The sequence below is a fragment of the Aplidium turbinatum genome, chromosome 9 (assembly GCF_918807975.1).
Source record: "Aplidium turbinatum chromosome 9, kaAplTurb1.1, whole genome shotgun sequence".
Lineage (NCBI taxonomy): Eukaryota > Metazoa > Chordata > Ascidiacea > Aplousobranchia > Polyclinidae > Aplidium > Aplidium turbinatum.
Window position 1 is genome coordinate 25826223 of NC_137480.1, and position 19017 is coordinate 25845239.

At 38.9% G+C, this 19017-nt stretch overlaps 4 protein-coding genes across 4 annotated transcripts in view; all 4 read right to left on the reverse strand.

Annotated features, from left to right (window-relative positions):
- Positions 1–19017, reverse strand: part of LOC145776860 (kelch-like protein 25) — a 115070-nt gene that overhangs the window by 91450 nt on the left and 4603 nt on the right. The window lies entirely within an intron of this gene.
- On the reverse strand, positions 3963–4439 carry LOC145776857 (kelch-like protein 28). The gene has a single exon (XM_082588076.1). The coding sequence runs from the start codon at positions 4437–4439 to the stop codon at positions 3963–3965; it is 477 nt and encodes a 158-aa protein (XP_082444202.1).
- Positions 6341–7666, reverse strand: LOC145776858 (kelch-like protein 25). The gene has a single exon (XM_082588077.1). The coding sequence runs from the start codon at positions 7664–7666 to the stop codon at positions 6341–6343; it is 1326 nt and encodes a 441-aa protein (XP_082444203.1).
- On the reverse strand, positions 15671–17347 carry LOC145776859 (kelch-like protein 25). Its single transcript, XM_082588079.1, has one exon. It carries the CDS (start codon positions 17345–17347, stop codon positions 15671–15673), a length of 1677 nt encoding a protein of 558 aa, XP_082444205.1.

Below are 19017 nucleotides of genomic sequence, written 5' to 3' on the forward strand. Positions count from 1 at the left end.
GGCATCTCAAAATCACTTGAACCTTGTATGCGACTGCTAGGCTAGTCAAGACTAAGCTCAATACTAGTAAAGTTTGTCTCCTAAGCAATACTGTTAGGATGTTTTTTTAAATACAGCTTAGGAATATAAACTTTTCAACAAAGTTTGAAAGCACTTTTTCAAAATTTGGGGTAAAAACATGCTCAGAACGCACCAAATTTAATGCGATTTTTCAAATTTTTCTGGGAGGAAAACCCCCAGACCCCCGCGAAGTCGTTCGCCTTCGGCGAACTCAGCGGCGGGCTTCGTTCCCCTTCCACTATTCATTGCAGCCCCACTGCTCACAAACAGCACCAGCCGCCACTGTGCAAAACCATACCAGCAATGATACTAAACACATTACCCTTAAGGACCAATGGTACACATATGTACCACAGCGTAACTTCTATTTGAATTATAAAAAAAATATTTTTTTTCAGATACCTCTTTAAAGTGATAAACTTGTTGTAAAAATCATCAATATTTCAATAAAACATGTCTCAAAAGTTTATGGTCCTCAAAGGGTTAAAACATGAAATTAGCATAGTTCTACATAGCAAAACGTTGCTGAGGCCAACGGCAAAAGTTGAAATTGCCTCAGCAATTGCTGTGATCGTTTATTACGAAAAAATTGTACCAAAACATATAAAACGAGAAGCGAAAAATATGCTAGAGCAATCTATCACGACCGCACTGTTTGATTTATTGTGATGTAATAATACCAAAAGTAGCGATAAAGCGATCAACGCGATACGCACGCTGTTACGGTAATTCACGTTGAATAACTCAGGGGGAAAGTAAGTTAATTTTGAGTTGATAAGTTCGAGTCAGCACAAATCGATTTAATTTCCCGGCGAGATATATTACCTGACAATAATGTCCCAATAAGGATGGCAACTAATTTCGAGGGTTGTGTATTTACATTTGTTTTTATTCGACCATTGACACAAGTTTGCGTGAATAAATGACGGTCTGTTAATATTTTGTATTGCGGTTTATGCGACTTGAGCGTGAAACAAGTTTGGTATGCATAGAACCATGGCCACCTGGAGATGTGGCCTGATTTGTCACATTTTGATTACAGCTACTGCTAGTGCTTGACTGACATTTTTTGAGATGTTTTTACTTTTTGCGGTTTCCTAATGACATAAAACTTTTTTGTTGCCTTGGGGAAGCAGTAGCAAATGAGAAAAAGTAAGTTGAAAAATGCTAAATCAGACTGTTAATGAAAAATTAACAGTCTGACTAAAATCTTCGAAATCAAATTTTCTTTGTTTTTCAACATGTGAGGATGTTAAAACCTATTGTGTCATCTGGGGAAAAGAGTAAAGAAAGCGTAAAAATCTAATTTTTAGAAAAATTTAATTAAACGTTCGCCCAAAGTTAGAATAACCTGGAAATTTCTGCAAAATGTGACAAATCAGGCCGTATCTTTAGCTGGCCATGATAGAACGTAGCTTGAACTGACACACGTTAAGTAGTACGTAAGTAGTAGTAATTTTTGGTGGAATAAAACTTTTGGTATTTCTATTTTTAACAAATAACGCCACGTAACATGATACAAAAATTCTAAAACACTTGCGTTTCGATGATATAAGCCGAATCGGATCAGAAGTGCAGCTGCATCAAAATTTCTAGCAATGATTTCAACAGTTTGAGTTTTTAGTGAATTGTTTTGGAAGTGTTCTGCTATACCAAGAACAATAAAACAGTTGTTTGGACTTAGAGCTTCACTGATAAAATCAAAGCAAAACTGCTTCGCATCATTAATTTGTAAGTAATTGGATGCTGCAATCAAATCACAAACATTCTCGCTGTTGATATTAATGTCTCCAGTGTAAATAAATTCAATCAAACTTTTCATTGAATTTCCATCTACACAGTTGATTTCAATGGAACTCTGATATTTTTCTTTCATTTCAATTTGGAACATTTTTTCAAAGAAAGATGAAAAACAAACGACCATTCCCTGCGCATATTTCAACATCATTAAACAATCCTGAATGTCTGTTCTGATTCGCATATTCCAACAAATTGGATTCATTTGTTCTCTTCCTGGATACATGTTTGATCCATCCCAATATGGCAGTGAATATTAAAGCATTTTTTATCCCAATAGTTTTCATTACTCCAACCGGTTCTTTGACTATTTAGTTAAAAATCGAGCAAGGGCCGAGTCCACCACATTATGAGTGTTGACCGCTGGCAACGTATGGACGTAATGTGAAGGAATTAATTGTATCAGTTGATATTTCAAACTCTATGCAAAACTGTTAAATGTTTGACTCAAACGGTAAAGCAAACAGGGTTGTTAAAGTGATGTTTAAAAAGTACACATCTAATTCTAAAATGCTCAAAATTGTACTTTTAGTGGAAGAGTGTACAATGTACATGTCAGCTGCGTAGCAGGGTTGGGAGAGCATCTCTTAGTCGATTACGACTTTAAGAAGTATCAATTGTTAATATCACTTTGGTTGTTCATCAGTGGGAGAGGTAAAAGATAATACAATAGAATGGTCGGCGACTGAAACAAAACAATAAAAAATTGAAAACGTTTGTTGCAATACATCTGACTTCCATTCAACTACGGAACGAGACAAATTGATAAAAAAATTAAATGGCAACAATCGAATGATTACATAGTTCATCATCAGTTTTTCCAACAATGCTCCATTTATTAATTTGTGGATCATAATACTCTATTTCGTATACTGCAAAACCCTTTTCATTCACTCCACCAACAACAAATATTCTTCCTTTCAATACACAAGCTGAGCAAGCAGCTCGATAAAAATTCATCTAACTGACGTAAGTCCACTTATCAATGGATGGATGGATCATATTTCTCAACACTCTTTAGTCGAGTGTCCTGACCATCACCACTTTTTCCGCCAATTGCATAAATGATACCATCACAACTAACACCTGCCAGCCATCGTCGTGGAGTTTGCATAGGACTTACAACTTTCCACCGCCCATAACACCTTTGTAAACATTAAACAGATGATAAAGTTTATCATTGTCATATCCACCAATGGCATATAAACCACCTTTGCACACAACAAGTGCATTTCCTTGTCTGGGTTGTTGCAACGGAGGTAAGTATCGCCATGAATTGGAAACTGATGAATAATATTCTCCAGGAATTTGGCTTTCGATGAAAATTCATGTCATTGAAGTAAGTCCATTGATCAGTTGATGGATGATACTTTTCAACAGTTTTTAGTGTAGTATCCTCACCTTCTCCTACTTGCCCTCCAAGTGCAAAAATAAATCCGTCACAACAAACAGCTGCCAACCATCGTCGTGGAGTTTGCATGGGACTTACAACTTTCCATTTTTCTTCACCACCTTGCAAACATTCAACCGATGACAAATACCCATCATTGCCGATTCCACCAATCGCATACAAATCACCTTTGCAAGCAACAAGTGCATTTCCATATCTGGTTTTTTGCAGCGGAGGTATGTCTTGCAATGAATTGAAAACTGATGAATAGCATTTCCCGGGAGTTTGGCCTCCGACAACAACTAAGTTTCCATCAAATACAGTTGCTCCCATGTTACTTCTATTCTTATTCATTGATTTCATTTCTTTCCATTTCAAGTGCTGGCCAGATAAATTCATTCGCCAAACTGAATATCTTTCAACGATTATATCCTTTTTGTGTTTTCTTCCACCAAGATAACACAGATGGCCATGCATTACAACAGCACAACCACAATCTCGATCTTCTGGTAGATCAAGGAAGGTAAGTGGTGGTTCACCATTACAATTATAAACTTCAATTACGTGGGATAATGTCCAAGTTCCACCTAAGCTCAATATTCTGGTGTTCTTGTCTGGTTGCATCAAGTTTTAAACAAGTTTGGTTTGCACTTGTAAAACTAACTTACACAATTCATGGCTTTGCAACACCAACCTTTCTTTCAAAACAACTCCTTCAAAAAATAGTGGTGGAAGTTTGTGAAGATTTATTGGCACGATTTCCTTCATCATGTTTGATCCATCCCAATATGGCAGTGAATACTGAAGCTTCATTGACAATGGATCGATCTTGGTTTGAAATGCAATTTCTCAAATCTTTTTCATGTAAACTTCTAAATTCAATTGTAGATGATGCTGTATCAAAATTTCTGGCAATGATTTCAACACTTTCAGTTTGCAGTGAATTGTTTTGGAAGTGTTCTGCTATACCAAGAACAATGAAACAGTTGTTTGGACTAAGAGCTTTACTCACAAAATCAAAGCAAAACCGTTTCACATCATCAATTTGTAAGTAATTGGATGCTGCAATCAAATCACAAACATTCTCGCTGTTGATATCAATGTCCCCAGTGTAAATAAATTCAATCAGAATTTTCATTGAATTTCCCTTTACACAGTTGATTTCAATAGAACTTTGATATTTTTCCTTCATTTCAATTTTGAACTGTCGGATATGTGATATTTTGAACTGTCGGATATGTGAAAAACATAAAACCTATTCACATAACAACCAACGAATTAAAATCTAGATGGCAACAAGAGAATGCTGCAGCAATTCTTTATCACTTTTTCCAACAATACTCCATCTATTAATCAATGGATCATAATACTTAATCTCGTTGACAACGCAATTGTTTTCATCAACTCCACCAACAACATATATTTTCCCGTTGAACACACAGGCGGAAAAACTAGATCGTTGGTACTTCATCTCACTGACATAAGTCCATTGATCAGTTGATGGATCATACTTCTCAACACTTTTTAGTCGATAGCAATTACTATTTCCACATCGGCCACCAATTGCAAAAATAAATCCATTACAGCAAACACCAGTGAGCAAATGCCAAAATGAAAAGTTTTTCAAATATAAAAAATTCAGACATAAATTTATTCCAAATATTTTTTACAATATCACTATGAAAAATGCAATGATATAAATCAAACTTTTGAATATTAATTGAATAATGCAATGTGGTATTTCATGGCAAAAAAAGATCATTGTCCCATCCGTACAAAAAGTATAATGGAGTAATTTGTACAGCATACCCATTTCACCCCACCTACCCAATTCACCCCACACCACCCTAGCCACTTCAGAAAAGCTAAAGAGCCGCTTGCGGCTCCGGAGACGCATGTTGCCGACCCCTGTGCTATGCCATGATCAACTAAATTATGCCATGACCAACTAAATCTCTGTAACTAGAGGAATCCTACAAGATAATACTTTAGTTCTATTCTAATATATTCTCTTTACTTTAACTCTATTCTCACATATATATATAATAGGTAATAGGTAATACTTTAACTCTATTCTCACAAATATATATAATAGCAATGGATTGAATACTGAAAGGATCTCGGAGTTTAACAAAACGATTTTCAAATAAGCAAAAATTATTTGATATATGATGTGGCATGAGCTGATGATATTGTCCTGCCAGATGAAAATATCAAAAGTGCAAACGCCACAAGAAAAAACAACAGGAGCTAGCTGAAGAGGCTGGACTTGTAATTAATGTGAAGAAAACAAAGTATTTAAAAACAAGAGTTTGACACTGACAGGTTATGATACAGTAGTGTTCCGGTGGCTCATTTGCTTTGAGCGCTGCATTAGCTCTGCTAGTTGACTCCGGGACAACTTGTTGTATGCTCGCGACTTGCTTAACTTTTGCTTGCGCCTTTTCCTGCTGGAAAGGCGCCTTCTCAAAGGAAAGGCAACACTTTTTAGTTTTCTTCAGTTTACTGCAATATTAGATGCCATCTGGATGGTTGCGGCTTTATGTTCAATAATTTGGGGTGTAATAATCTCAGGTTTCAAATCGCTTTAATTGGTGTTTTCACAAAAAGCTACAAACTTGCTGACGACTGGAATTACAAGATGTCACCCACTGCACACAAGTCAATCAACCTAAAACGGAAATTGTTTAATTCCATCCACTTTTGACACGACACGAAATGTTGAAACAATTAAATGGCAACAATCGAATGATTAAATGGTTTATCATCAGTTTTTCCAACAATGCTCCATTCATTAGTTTGCGGATCATAACACTCTATTTCTTTGACTGTACAACTTTTTTTATTCACTCCACCAACAACAAATATTCTTCCTTTCAACACACAAGCTGAACAAGCAGCTCGATGAAATTTCATGTCACTGACGTAAGTCCATTGATCAGTTGATGGATCATACTTTTCAACACTTTTCAGTGTTGTGTCCCAACCATCACCAGTTGATCCACCAATGGCATAAATCAATCCATCACAACAAACAGCTGACAACCATCGTCGTGGAGTTTGCATGAGACTTACAACTTTCCATTTGTTTTGTTATTTTCCTTCACCGCTTTGCAAACATTCAACAGACGACAAAGATTCGTTATTACCATACCCACCAATTGCATACAAACTATCTTTGCAAGCAACAAGTGCATTTGCAGATCTGGTTTGTTGCAATCTAGGTATGTCTTGCCATGAATTGGAAACTGATGAATAGCATTCCCCAGGAGTTTGGTTTCCGACAACAACTAAGTTTCCATCAAATACAGTTGTTCCCATACAACTTCTATTCTTATTCATTGACTTCATTTCTTTCCACTTCAATTGCTGTTCAGATAAATTCATTCGCCAAACTGAATATCTTTCAACGATTGTATCCTTTTTGTTGTGTTTTCTTCCACCAACATAATAGAGATGGCCACGCATTACAACAGCACAACCACAGTCTCGACCATCTGGTAAATCAGGGAAGGTAAGTGGTGGTTTACCATCACAATTATAAACTTCAGTTACTTTGGATAATGTCCAAGTTCCACCTAAGCTCAATATTCGTGTATTCTTGTCTGGTTGGATCAAGTTTTGAACAAGTTTGCTTTGCACTTGTATAACTAACTTACACAATTCAAGATTTAACATCACCAATTTTTCTTTCAAAACAACTTCTTCAAAAAATGGTGGTGGAAGTTTGTGAAGATCTACAAGTTTCAAAAGCTCAGGAAACTCATTGGCACGATTTGCTTCATCATGTTTGATCCATCCCAATATGGCAGTGAATACTGAAGCTTCATCGACAATAGATCGATCTTGTTTTGAAATGCAACTTCTCAGATCTTTTACTTTTAAACTTTTAAACTCAATTGTAGTTGATGCTGCATCAAAATTTCTAGCAATAACTTGAACGCTTTCAATTTTCAGTGAATTGTTTTGGAAATGTTCTGCTATACCAAGAACAATAAAACAATTGTTTGGACTAAGAGCTTCACTGACAAAATCAAAGCAAAACTGCTTCACATCATCAATTTGTAAGTAATTGGATGATGCAATCAAATCACAAACATTCTCGTTGTTGATATCAATGCATCCAGTGTAAATAAATTCAATCAGGTTTTCCATTGAATTTCCATCTACACAGTTGATTTCAATGGAACTCTGATACTTTTCCTTCATTTCAATTTTAAACATCTTTTCAAACAAAGATGAAAAGCAAGACAAGACCATCTTGTTTGCAGGAAAACGATCATTCCCTGCGCATATTTCAACATCATTAAATGATCCTGAATGTCTGTTCTGATTCGCATATTCCAGCAAATTGGATTCATTTGTTCTCTTCCTGGATACTTGTTCCAGTTCAGTTCTTCCAACAAGTGAAAAGGACATGTTTATTAATGAATTGTTTTAATGAAATGCTTGAAATACTGAATAGAAATTATAACCTGGCTGCAACATAAAAACATAGCGATTCTAAATACTTGTTAAATTATTTTATAAATGCACAGAAAGAGGCAACAACGTGAAGTCCAATTTAAACCATGAATTTGTTGTTGTCAGTTAACACAAAATAATTGATGGGAACGAAACAAGAAAAGACGTAGAATGTTGAAAACAATCCACAAGTAGCCTAATCGCATGCCTGCAACTATTCACAAATGTTACAGAGTTTGCATTTATTAGACTTATTGAAAGAATATAAATTAAGTACAAATTGGATGAATGAATTAACAAATACCTTCATAGAAAATATTAAAGTGATACACAGACAAAGTGAGCACACTTGCAGCACACATATTTTGATGTTTCATTACAATATTTATTCATTGTTTGAAAGTTAATTGCAAATACAAAAAGCTCTCTTGGTAATAGAAATGTTGGACCCGTAACATTGCAATTGCGTGGAAATGTAGTTGAAAATGTAAGTAGTTTCTGTTATCTGGCCAGTGTTATATATAACAGATACTTACGATGATAGCACAGAAATTAAAAGGAGAATTGCAATGGCAAAACACCTTCGACATCACCTACAACGGTGTGGCAACAGAGGTCAATTGGAAAAAATAGAAAGTGAACATTACAGCAAACTCTCGTTTTCCCAATTGCCACGTATGGATGTGAGATTTGGACACGGAAAAACGTGACTTTAAAAAGATAAAAAGTTTTGAAATGTGGTGCCACAGGAGGCTGTTAGGTATCAGTTGGATGGAAAGAAAAACTAATCTATTTTTTACCCAACAAATAGACGATGACAGGAGTCTGATTAACAATATTAATCTCATAAAATTAAGATGTCTCGGACATATAACAAGAAGCAACTCGTTGAAAAAGTTAATGTTGACTGGGATGGTGCAAGGCAAACAAACAAAAGCACGACAAAAGGAAATATTCTGGCAATATCAAGCAAATTATAAGAATAAAATTTAGCCAGAAGTACTGCCATAAACAGAAAACAGAAACAAGAGTAAAATGGAGGGAGTTCATGTGGGAGGCCAGAGCTGATCAAACATGATTAATCTGTCGAAGAGGAGCACTGAATCGGCCGTCTCCAACTTGGATATCCCCGAATAGGCCGCATCGCATTGTCGCAGATCAAATCACAGCGAAGGGAAATGCAGACGTCAAACTAAATGCTCAAATTATTGTTGCATACCAATATGTGTGTTGACGAAACACAGCCACATGTCCTCATGTGGCGTTTCCTACAAGAAACAAGTCATTGAGAATTATTGGCTACATAGATCAGGGGTCACCAAACTTTTTTCTCTGAGGCCCGGATTGAAGCGAGATTAACAGCTACGGGCCGAATGCAAATTGCAAAAAGATATACAACTATTTAGAATCTCCAAGCACAATAAATAACAAAGTCAGCGATGGAATAGCAAAGTTGTGATGAAAATCAAAAGGTTGCTGGAAAAGTTATTCCCTGCTGTGACACACTACAGGGCAACGTGCTCTTGAAAAAACATTACATCTTTCCAAATTTGGCCTAGGCTGTCCCCATTTGTGGTGGCTTAATGATAAAAACGGAACACCAACATGTAGGCTGCCTGGTGGAAAAATGTACAATTCAACAATTTTAACAAAGAAGTCTCTATCAAACAAAAAGGCAAAGCCAAAGACGGTTGCTAATGTCAAGGGAAGTACATGTACAGAATTCATAACAGTGTCTGGCAGTTTTTCTATTACCGGTATTATAGAAAAAGTATTGTTATAAAAACAATTCTTATTTTAGTTTTAGAATCTATAATAATTTGTAGAACAAAAAGTTTACAAAAAGTTTGGTAACTTTTTTCCTTGATTGTTGTAGGACAGCTGTTATTTCCACAGCTTATGGCGGGCCGGATGAAATCAGTTCGCGGGCCGGTTCCGGCATGCGGGCCGTAGTTTGGTGACCCCTGACTAGGGATTGTGGAGTACGGGATCGACAACTCCGTGCGGAGCTGCTGATCCATCACGCAATAGGAGGGTAGTTTTTCGGCGTGCTCGCTAACAGGCAGCAGCTTCCACTGTTGAATTGGTGGGCTGGTTTTATGCTGGTTGTGTGAAGAGTTTGGGCTGGAAATATTTTTAAAGGCTGGCAACACGGTTTATTTTAATGTGTTGCTTACTTGCTTCTTAGCTTAGGCTTTTAGTTCTTCTTCTTCGTCGTATGAGCTGTTCTTCGGACTATATGTTTGGGCATGATGTCATCAGCCACTCGACAGTCTCGTCATCCAGGGCCTTCAGTCCAAGCGCTCCATGTGGTGGTTGATGGATTGGGCAGTCATGGACGACATGATCTACTGTCTGGTCTGTGGCGCCACACTCGCATCCCGGTGAGGGAGCCAGGCCCCATCTGCACATGTCTGAACGAAAGCGACCGACGCCGGTTCGTAGGCGGTTAAGCCGGACCCACGCGAGTCTTGCGAGGGACATTCCCGGAGGGTGGGGATCGACGTCGGGTAGGAAATCACGGAGTCGGGAGGTGTTGTTTTGCCACTCCATGTTCCATGTGTACTTCGTCCAGTGTGCCGCACTTATTCCAAGATCTTCAACGTTGTTCAGAAGCTGTCGTGCGGCGGGCACAAATGGGCGTCTTGATTTCAGTCGCTGCTGTCCTCCAGGTAGGCGCTGGAGTGTACTGTGGAGGAGGTGGTCGGGGTCCAGTGCGCGACGTGCAAGAGAAATCATGGCTCCTTTACGGCGAAGCTCAGCAGGTTGGATGCCTGCAAGGATGGGAAGGTAGTCCGTTGGAGTGGGACGCAGGCATCCAGTCACAGTGCGTAGTGCGTCATTGATGGCGGTGTCAATGTGGCGGGTGTGAGAGCTGCGGCACCACACTGGTGCGCAGTACTCAGCGGTAGAATGAACGAGGGCCAAGGTAGCTGTGCGAAGGGTTTTCGCATCAGCTCCCCAGCCGGAACCCGCCAGCCGCCTCAAAAGTGCAACGCGCGCAGATAGTTTTTTGCGCAGTGACTCTAGGTGTCGTCGGTACGTGAGTGACCTGTCCAGGGTTACGCCGAGGTAGGTGGGTTCGGCGCAGTAGGGGAGGGGTTCGTCATCGGTGGTAATGTTGATCTCACGTTTTGCTTCCTTGTTGTTTAGATGGAAGGCCGCCGACACTGTCTTTGCCTTGCTGAGCTGTAGCTTCCATTTCTGGAGATATGTTGATATAGTTGACATGTCCTGGCTTAGGTTCCTCTCCATTGACTGCCAATCTCCGGCTGGATGCAGGAGAGCCAGATCGTCTGCGTAAGCATACTTCCTGGAGATGGTGTCAGGCAGGTCATAGATGTAAGTGTTAAAGAGGAGGGGAGCCAGGACAGAGCCCTGTGGGACGCCGTTCCTGAGTCGACGTAGTCTACTTCGTCGGCCGCTACCGGTGGAAAGGGTAAAGCTGCGGTTTTGCACAAGTTCCATAATCATATGGACCATGTGCCTGTCAGGAAGGAGACGAAGTAGTTTGCAGGTAAGGCCGCTGTGCCATACAGTGTCGTAGGCAGCCGTGAGATCGACAAACACGCGCCAGCCTTCTTTTTTGCCGAGAAGCTGTCCTCGATGTCTTGGGTCATCAGAGTGACCTGGTCTACGGTTGATCTTCCGTGGCGAAAGCCGGCTTGTTCCCGAGGGAGCTGAGGGTCTATTATCGGTTCGACACGGGCGTAGATAAGTCTCTCGAGTATCTTGAAGGGGATACAGAGCAGAGAGATGGGACGGTAGCTCTTCGGATCCCCTGGGGGCTTCTTCGGCTTTGGGACTGCAACCACTAGGGCTCTTCTCCAGATTCTTGGGATGCGCAGGTGACGCAGGCAGCAGGAAAGGAAGTCTTTTAACCAGGACCTCATAGAGGGGGCAGCATGGAGTATTAGTTCCGGGCATAGGTGGTCAAGGCCCGGGGATTTGCCTGGCTTTAGGTGCTGGAGGGCGGAGGCAAATTCTTCTGGGGTAAACTCACCAGAGATGTTGCCCTCGACAGGTGTTGGGACCTTCCAGAGGTCCGTCATTTCCTTGAGGACGGACTTGTCTGATTCACGGTCTCTCGTTCTGTGCACTCCATTTTTCACAAGTTGTGAGGCGATTGCATTTGCCGAAATGGGGCATTGGCGACGAGAGGCACGTGATCTGCCAGTGAGGTTGTTGAGTGTACTCCATGCTGTGCGGCTGGAGTGCGTGAAGTCGATTGAGTCTATGGCTTCTGTCCAGCGCTTCTTCCTCTTTGAATCCAATCTTGCCAGCAGGGCTGTTGCTGAGTTGATGGTGGCGGTGCCCTGGGGGGAACGGAGGAAGTCGCGGTAGAGGCTGTCGCACTCCACATCCCAGCAAGGTATGTAGTTTTTCCGTCGACCTCGCGGGATGGAGTCTTTTGCCGCAGATATGATTGCATCACAGAAGTCCTGGTAGGCTTCATCCACTTTGATGGTGTGTGGGGATGGGAGGTACTGCGTAGCTTCGTTTGTGAGGAAGCTGTAGTATTCCCAATCGGCCTTTCTGAAGTTCCATCGCTTGACAGGCTTGCTCGGAATAGGTGTGGCAAGCAAGGGGGCCGTGATTAGCGAGGGTCGGTGTTGAGACCTTGGGAACTTCTCTAGCACACGTCTGTCCGGCTGGCGATCATCGGAGTCATCGCTTGCGAAAGCCAGGTCTGGGTTCGTGCCAGTGTTCCAACGACCGGAGTGGAAGCTCGGTGCGCCCTTAGGATCGTATAAGAGGGCGAGGTTGTTGTTGGTTGCCCAAGCGGCCAGACTTTCTCCGTCGTTGTTGATGGAGTTGTAGCCCCAGTCAGTGTGGTGGCAGTTAAAATCGCCAGCGTAGAGGCTGGGGTGGGGGAACACTGGGATGGCTGTTGATGTTATCCGCGAAGGTGGGGGCTTGTAGACATTGACGATGTTGTAGCCTGCTACATCTACACAAAGCCACTCGATCTCCGATTGAGCTTGGGATTGGTCAACCAAGGACCAGCCCAGCCGGTCATGGACAAACGTGGCGAGGCCGTGTTTCCTGCTGCAGGTTGCGCCTGCGAGTGTGAAGTTGGTTATTACCAACTTTTCCACAGACGTACAGTGAGTCTCCTGGAGGAGGATGATGAGGGCTTGATGCTTGGTGGCCAGGTGCTCGATGAGGCTTTTAGTTAAAAGGTAGCTTATACAAAACATTTGGTGACTGTGTTAGAAATTTTTTATCAAGACCTTATAATATATTTGCATGCTTAGAGATTATGTCTGTGTAGTTTTAGACAGCACCAACTTTGGCCTGTAAAATCAACAGCTTGGTGGACGTTATTGTTATTTTTGCAAGGTACCGGTATAGCTACTACAAACTGTAGCTTCATATACCAGTAGTTGATGTTATTTTCTCACAATCTGATTTCTTGAAGGGGACAATGTTGTTAATATAATATAGCATTCACAATTAAGTTTGTTTTCTGTTTAACTGCAAGGCAAGTTATCAGATTGTTGGTCAATCTATGAGTTAAATTCTGTACGCTGTTTATGTAAATATGGTCAATACGTGTTGTGTACCAGGGTGCAAAACAGGGTACAAGTCAAAAAAAACCAAAGAAATATTCCGGTTGTTTCGATTTCCGTCTGATCCAGAGTTGCTCAATAAATGGATATCTGCTATTCCAAGAAAAAATTGGACACTTTCAAATTGCCACCGTGTTAGTCGAAAGCATTTTCATAATGCTGATTTTTGCACTCCTCCAAAGATACTGATGCAATGCGTCGCAGTGCTCGTGATTCTCAAGAATTGAAAAGGTTACGATTACAGCCAAATGCTATTCCGAAAGTTTTTCCGTCCTTGTCGTCATATCTTTCAGCATCCCAACCTGAAGTGCGTCCAACTACATCAAGTACTGCATCAGCTAGACTTGAAAAAGAAAACTTGGAAAAGAAAAGGCTTAATAGTGAGTTCCTAAAAGCAGACACATGCACCAATTTTGAAATGTCTAATCTAAAATTAAAAGAAGCAAGTTTGCCAAGTGGTTTCATTATTGTGCATTCAGAAACTTACACACAGTGTCACTATGTACATTGTGATATAGACGGCAATGAGGCACCCAAACTTTTTGTGTCTGTTATTGTCGACAGTGCATTACAAACAAAGGCATTTCTTCATTCCTAGCAGTCAATACGCACACTTATTCAAATCAAATTATGTACAGTCAATAGCAGAATTTGTTAACTTTCTTGCTTGGTGCAAAACTTTGGTAGATCAAAACACTTTTGTTGCTGACAATCCAGGTGGTTCAATGAACTTAGCAATATCTTTATTGGAAAGTTACATATCAAGTGGTGTAATTCCTGGTCGACGATACTCTGTTGCAATGACGACCACATCATTTCTTTGACAATTAACTAGCACTGCACTGTATGAAAAGTTGCGAGATTTGTTTATTTTACCATCATTAAGCAGATTACGTCAACTCTCATCTGGAACTGCTGTCCAGTGTAGTGAAGTATCTTTTCATTATCTAGAACAAAGAACTGCACATTTGACTGCCAGAAAGAAAATAGTCACTCTAATTATTGATGAGGTCTACATCGCCCAAAGAATAGAGTATAACAATGGCAGCTTCATCGGTCTTAGCGAAGATGGCTCACCAACAAAGACGGTATTAACTTTTATGATTCAGTCCATGTTTGGAAACTACAAAGATGTTGTCTGTGTCATACCCATTGCGAAACTAGATACAAATATTTTGGAGTCTTGGCTTCAACGAGTCATTGCAGCTTTAGACAAGTATGTTGTTGTTACTGCAGTATCAGTGGACAACCATGTTTGCAATAGGTAGGTTTTTAATCTATATGTTTAACGTAATGCAAATTACAACAAGTTTTCATCTAATTAACATTGTAAAGGTTACTGTAAATAGATACTACTGTTATTATCATCATGAAATTTGCATGGGACTTACAACTTTCCATCTTCCTTCACCACTTTGCAAACATGTCAAAAGAGCTGATGACGAACAATACCCATTACAATATCCACCGATTGCATACAAACCATCTTTGCAAGCAACAAGTGCATTTCCTTGTCTGTTTTGTTCCAACGGAGGTATGCTATGCCATGAATTAAAACTCGATAAATGGCATTCCGCTGGTTCTTAGCGACCATCAAAAACGGTTGCTCCCATCGCAGACCTTACCTTGTTCATTGACTTGACTTCCTTTCATTGCAATTCTTGACCAGATAAATCCATTCGCCAAACCGAAGGTGTTGAAATTGTTTTGTTCTGATCTTTGTTGGTTCTCAATACTTTTTCTTGCCATGCTCTCCATAATTTTTGTTTGGCCGTGTGATGCACCAACAACGGATTTGTTAAGACTTACATTTTAACAAGTGTTAATCTTCATATGAAGAAGAAGTGTTAATTATGGAAACAAAGCTTAAACTGAAAGGATGGGATAACATTCATGAGTCTTTTTTCACTCTCTTGCTAGAAGTTGTCGAAACTTTAAACATTGCACCAGGGCTTCAAGACGCACAGTTTGAGAATCACTGTTCAGCTGAATCTGTTGACAGTGAAGTCAGCCATCAGAGCAACAATTTACTAAAAGCCGCTAACTTTATATATGAATTTAAAGCATGAAACATTTAAAATTGAAGGAAGGTTTGCATACACACGGAAAAACCAAACAAAAACCAAACAGTTTGTTTCTATTCTTCTGTTCTCCCACATTAACTTTACAAACTTTAATCAATTCGTTTGTGACATCACAACTCGGCGGAAGACTTCAGTCTTCAGGTTTCAAAATGTTTTAATTAGTATTTTCAAAGCCTGCTGCAAACTTACTCATAACCAGAATAACAAGTTATCAGCCACTACACACACGTGAAATTGAAGTGTAACCAAAAGGTTTGGATTCCATCCAAGTAGCCTATCAACCAAATCCAACGACTAAAAAATTAAATTGCAACAATCGAATGATTAAACAGTTTGGTAGCAGTTTTTCCAACAATGCTCCATTTATTAATTTGTGGATCATAACATTCTACTTCTTTGACTGCAAAACCTTTTTCATTCACTCCACCAACAACAAATATTCTTCCTTTCAACACACAACCTGAGCATCCACCTCGATGAAAATTCATCTCACTGACGTAAGTCCATTGATCAGTTGATGGATTGTACCTTTCAACACTTTTGAATGCAGAACTGCAACCTTCTCTAGCTTCTCCACCAATTGCACAAATGAATCCATCACAACTAACAGCTGCCAGCCATCGTCGCGGAGCTTGCATGGGACTTACAACTTTCCACTGCCCATCACAACTTTGTAAACACTCAACAGATGATAAAATTTCATTATTGTCATATCCACCAATTGCATATAAACTATCTTTGCACAAAACAAGTGCATTTCCTTGTCTGGGTTGTTGCAGCGGAAGTAAGTTTCGCCATGAATTCGAAGCTGATGAGTAATATTCTCCAGGAGTTTGGCTTTCCACAACAACTAAGTTTCCATCAAACATAGTTGCTCCCATTTGTGACCTTAACTTGTTCATTGACTTCATCTCTTCCCATTTCAATTGCTGTTCAGATAAATTCATTCGCCAAACTGAACATGTTGCAGTGGGTATGCTGTTGCTTTGGCAATTTCTTCCACCAATATAATAGAGATAGCCAAGCATTACAACAGCACAACCACAGTCTCGACCATCTGGTAAATCAGGGAAGGTAAGTGGTAGTTCGCCAGTGCAGTTATAAACTTCATTTACTCTAGACAACGTATCAGTTCCACCTAAGCTTAATATTCTTGTGTTCTTGTCTGTTTGCATTAAGATTTTAAAAACTTTGTTTTGAGCTTGAAACAACAACTGGCATAACTCCAGGTTTTGCATGAACAACTTTTCTTTCAAAACAACTTCTTCAAAAAATGGTGGTGGAAGTTTGTGAAGATCTACAAGTTTCAAAAGCTCAGGAAACTCATTGGCACGATTTCCTTCATCATGTTTGATCCATCCCAATATGGCAGTGAATACTGAAGCTTCATTGACAATGGATCGATTTTGTTTTGAAATGCAATTTCTCAGATCTTTTTCACTGAAACTTTTGAACTCAATTGTACTTGATGCTGCATCAAAATTTCTAGCAATGATTTCAACAGTTTGAGTTTTCAGTGAATTGTTTTCGAAGTGTTCTGCTATACCAAGAACAATACAACAGTTGTTTGGACTAAGAGCTTCACTCACAAAATCAAAGCAAAACTGCTTCACATCATCAATTTGTAAGTAATTGGATGCTGCAATCAAATCACAAACATTCTCGTTGTTGATATCAATGTTCCCAGTGTAAATAAATTCAATCAAACTTTTCATTGAATTTCCATCTACACAGTTGATTTTAATGGAACTCTCATATTTTTCTTTCATCTCAATTTTGAACATTGTTTCAAAGAAAGATGAAAAGCAAGACAAGACCATCCTGTTTGCAGGAAAACGATCATTTCCTGCGCATATTTCAACATCATTAAACGATCCTGAATGCCTGTTCTGATTCGCATATTCCAGCAAATTCGATTCATTTGTTCTCTTCCTGGATATTTGTTCCAGTTCAGTTCTACCAACAAGTGAAAAGGACATGTTTATCAATTAATTCCTACCAATTAATCACAATCTAGCTGCAACACAAAATTAATAAGATACACAGTAAAACAAAGCATTTAATCAGAAAGCAGATGATTTCAAGTAATATTGAAAATATACTACACTGAAATTTGTAAGTAGCCTATTGTAGAAATACACCATGGAAGTCGTTGAATTGTTCTAAACAACATAGTACTCGAAACAAAGTTTTGGCGTTTTAAAGTTTTAACGTTTTAAAGTTTTAACGTAAGAAAGTCGGTTTTTCTTTTAATTTTCCAAAAATAGCTTCAAAATTGAAATTTTTGAATTATAACATAGAGCAATGCTAAACCGAACAAAAAATACATTTACTCATAACTATAAGACATTTTTGGGCGTTTTATATTTCAAAGTAATTGCACTAATATTTATATTGCATTAACATTAACATATGTATAACTACCATTGCACGAAAATGTCTAGTCACCTGAGACGAAATGCGTATTGTAAAGGGTAGGAAGGTAAAAAAATGACCAGTTTAGGTTTACTGCTATTTTGCATTCATCAAATGCTGGCATTTCCACAATCTAACCTCTTAGTATAAATTATTAAGTTAACAATCGATTTCGCTATAGCAATAACATCTTCAGCTAGCACATGTAAAGACGAAAATTTGAAAAATACGTAAAACGAACAAATAAAGCAAACTCCGATATTATCAACATGCATAAAAATTCTATTTTAAATAGATGGTTACATAATATTAAAATCAAAAGCTGCAAGCCTAAATCTTAAACTGGTGTTCTGCCACGATTTCCAATTATGTACTGGTACAAAATGCAAGAAATACATGAACATATATCATCCATCTAGTAAAGTACAACAGTTCAACAAGACAAATATAAAGAAAAAAACGCAATTTAGTTTCAGTCCATTGCCATAAGTTTGCATTGATATAACGTCAAAAAAGAAAAAGTGTGAGTTTTTGCGAAATATTTCACCACTAGAGTGGGGCGTCCTCATAAAACACCGTATCGCTACAGATAGGAACAATGTTCAGTAAGGTGCGCAGAAAATTATTTTTTTTTAATTAAAAAAAAAGGATTTCTAAAAAGCTGGCAAATGGACTAAAACTCATTTCCCAAAATTTCGGGGAGTGGCCCCCTCTAGCAGTCGTGTCACCCAGCCCAAGAAACGTCAGATTGCCATATCTCGAGTACTACTCATGCTGAAAGGATCAACAAAAGCTCAAAAGAAGCAGAAACACAAAGTTGCTGTATGTTCTAAGAGACCTTTTTGTCCTATTGCACTAAAAATTAAGTTATTTAAAAAAACACTTTTTTATCAGTTTTTACTCTAGTGGTCTGTGCTTTTTATGATAAATTGAGTGGTCAAAAGTACACAAATTGTAAATTACACAGTATTATTAGTTTCTATATATATATATATTAGTATATTAGTTCTTTTATATACTGCTTGACAATAAACGCAAAAGAGGGAAACATAAAACAAGATGGCGAGACGAACTCTACCAATTCGACAAACACTGGACACAAACGTGCAAAGACAGACAAAATTATAAAGATATGCATAAGGCCTTCATCCAGCAGTGGAACAACAATGGCTGACAATGATGATGATGATTAGTTTCTGCTGAATAGTGTATTGTATTAATTTATGCTTCTCAA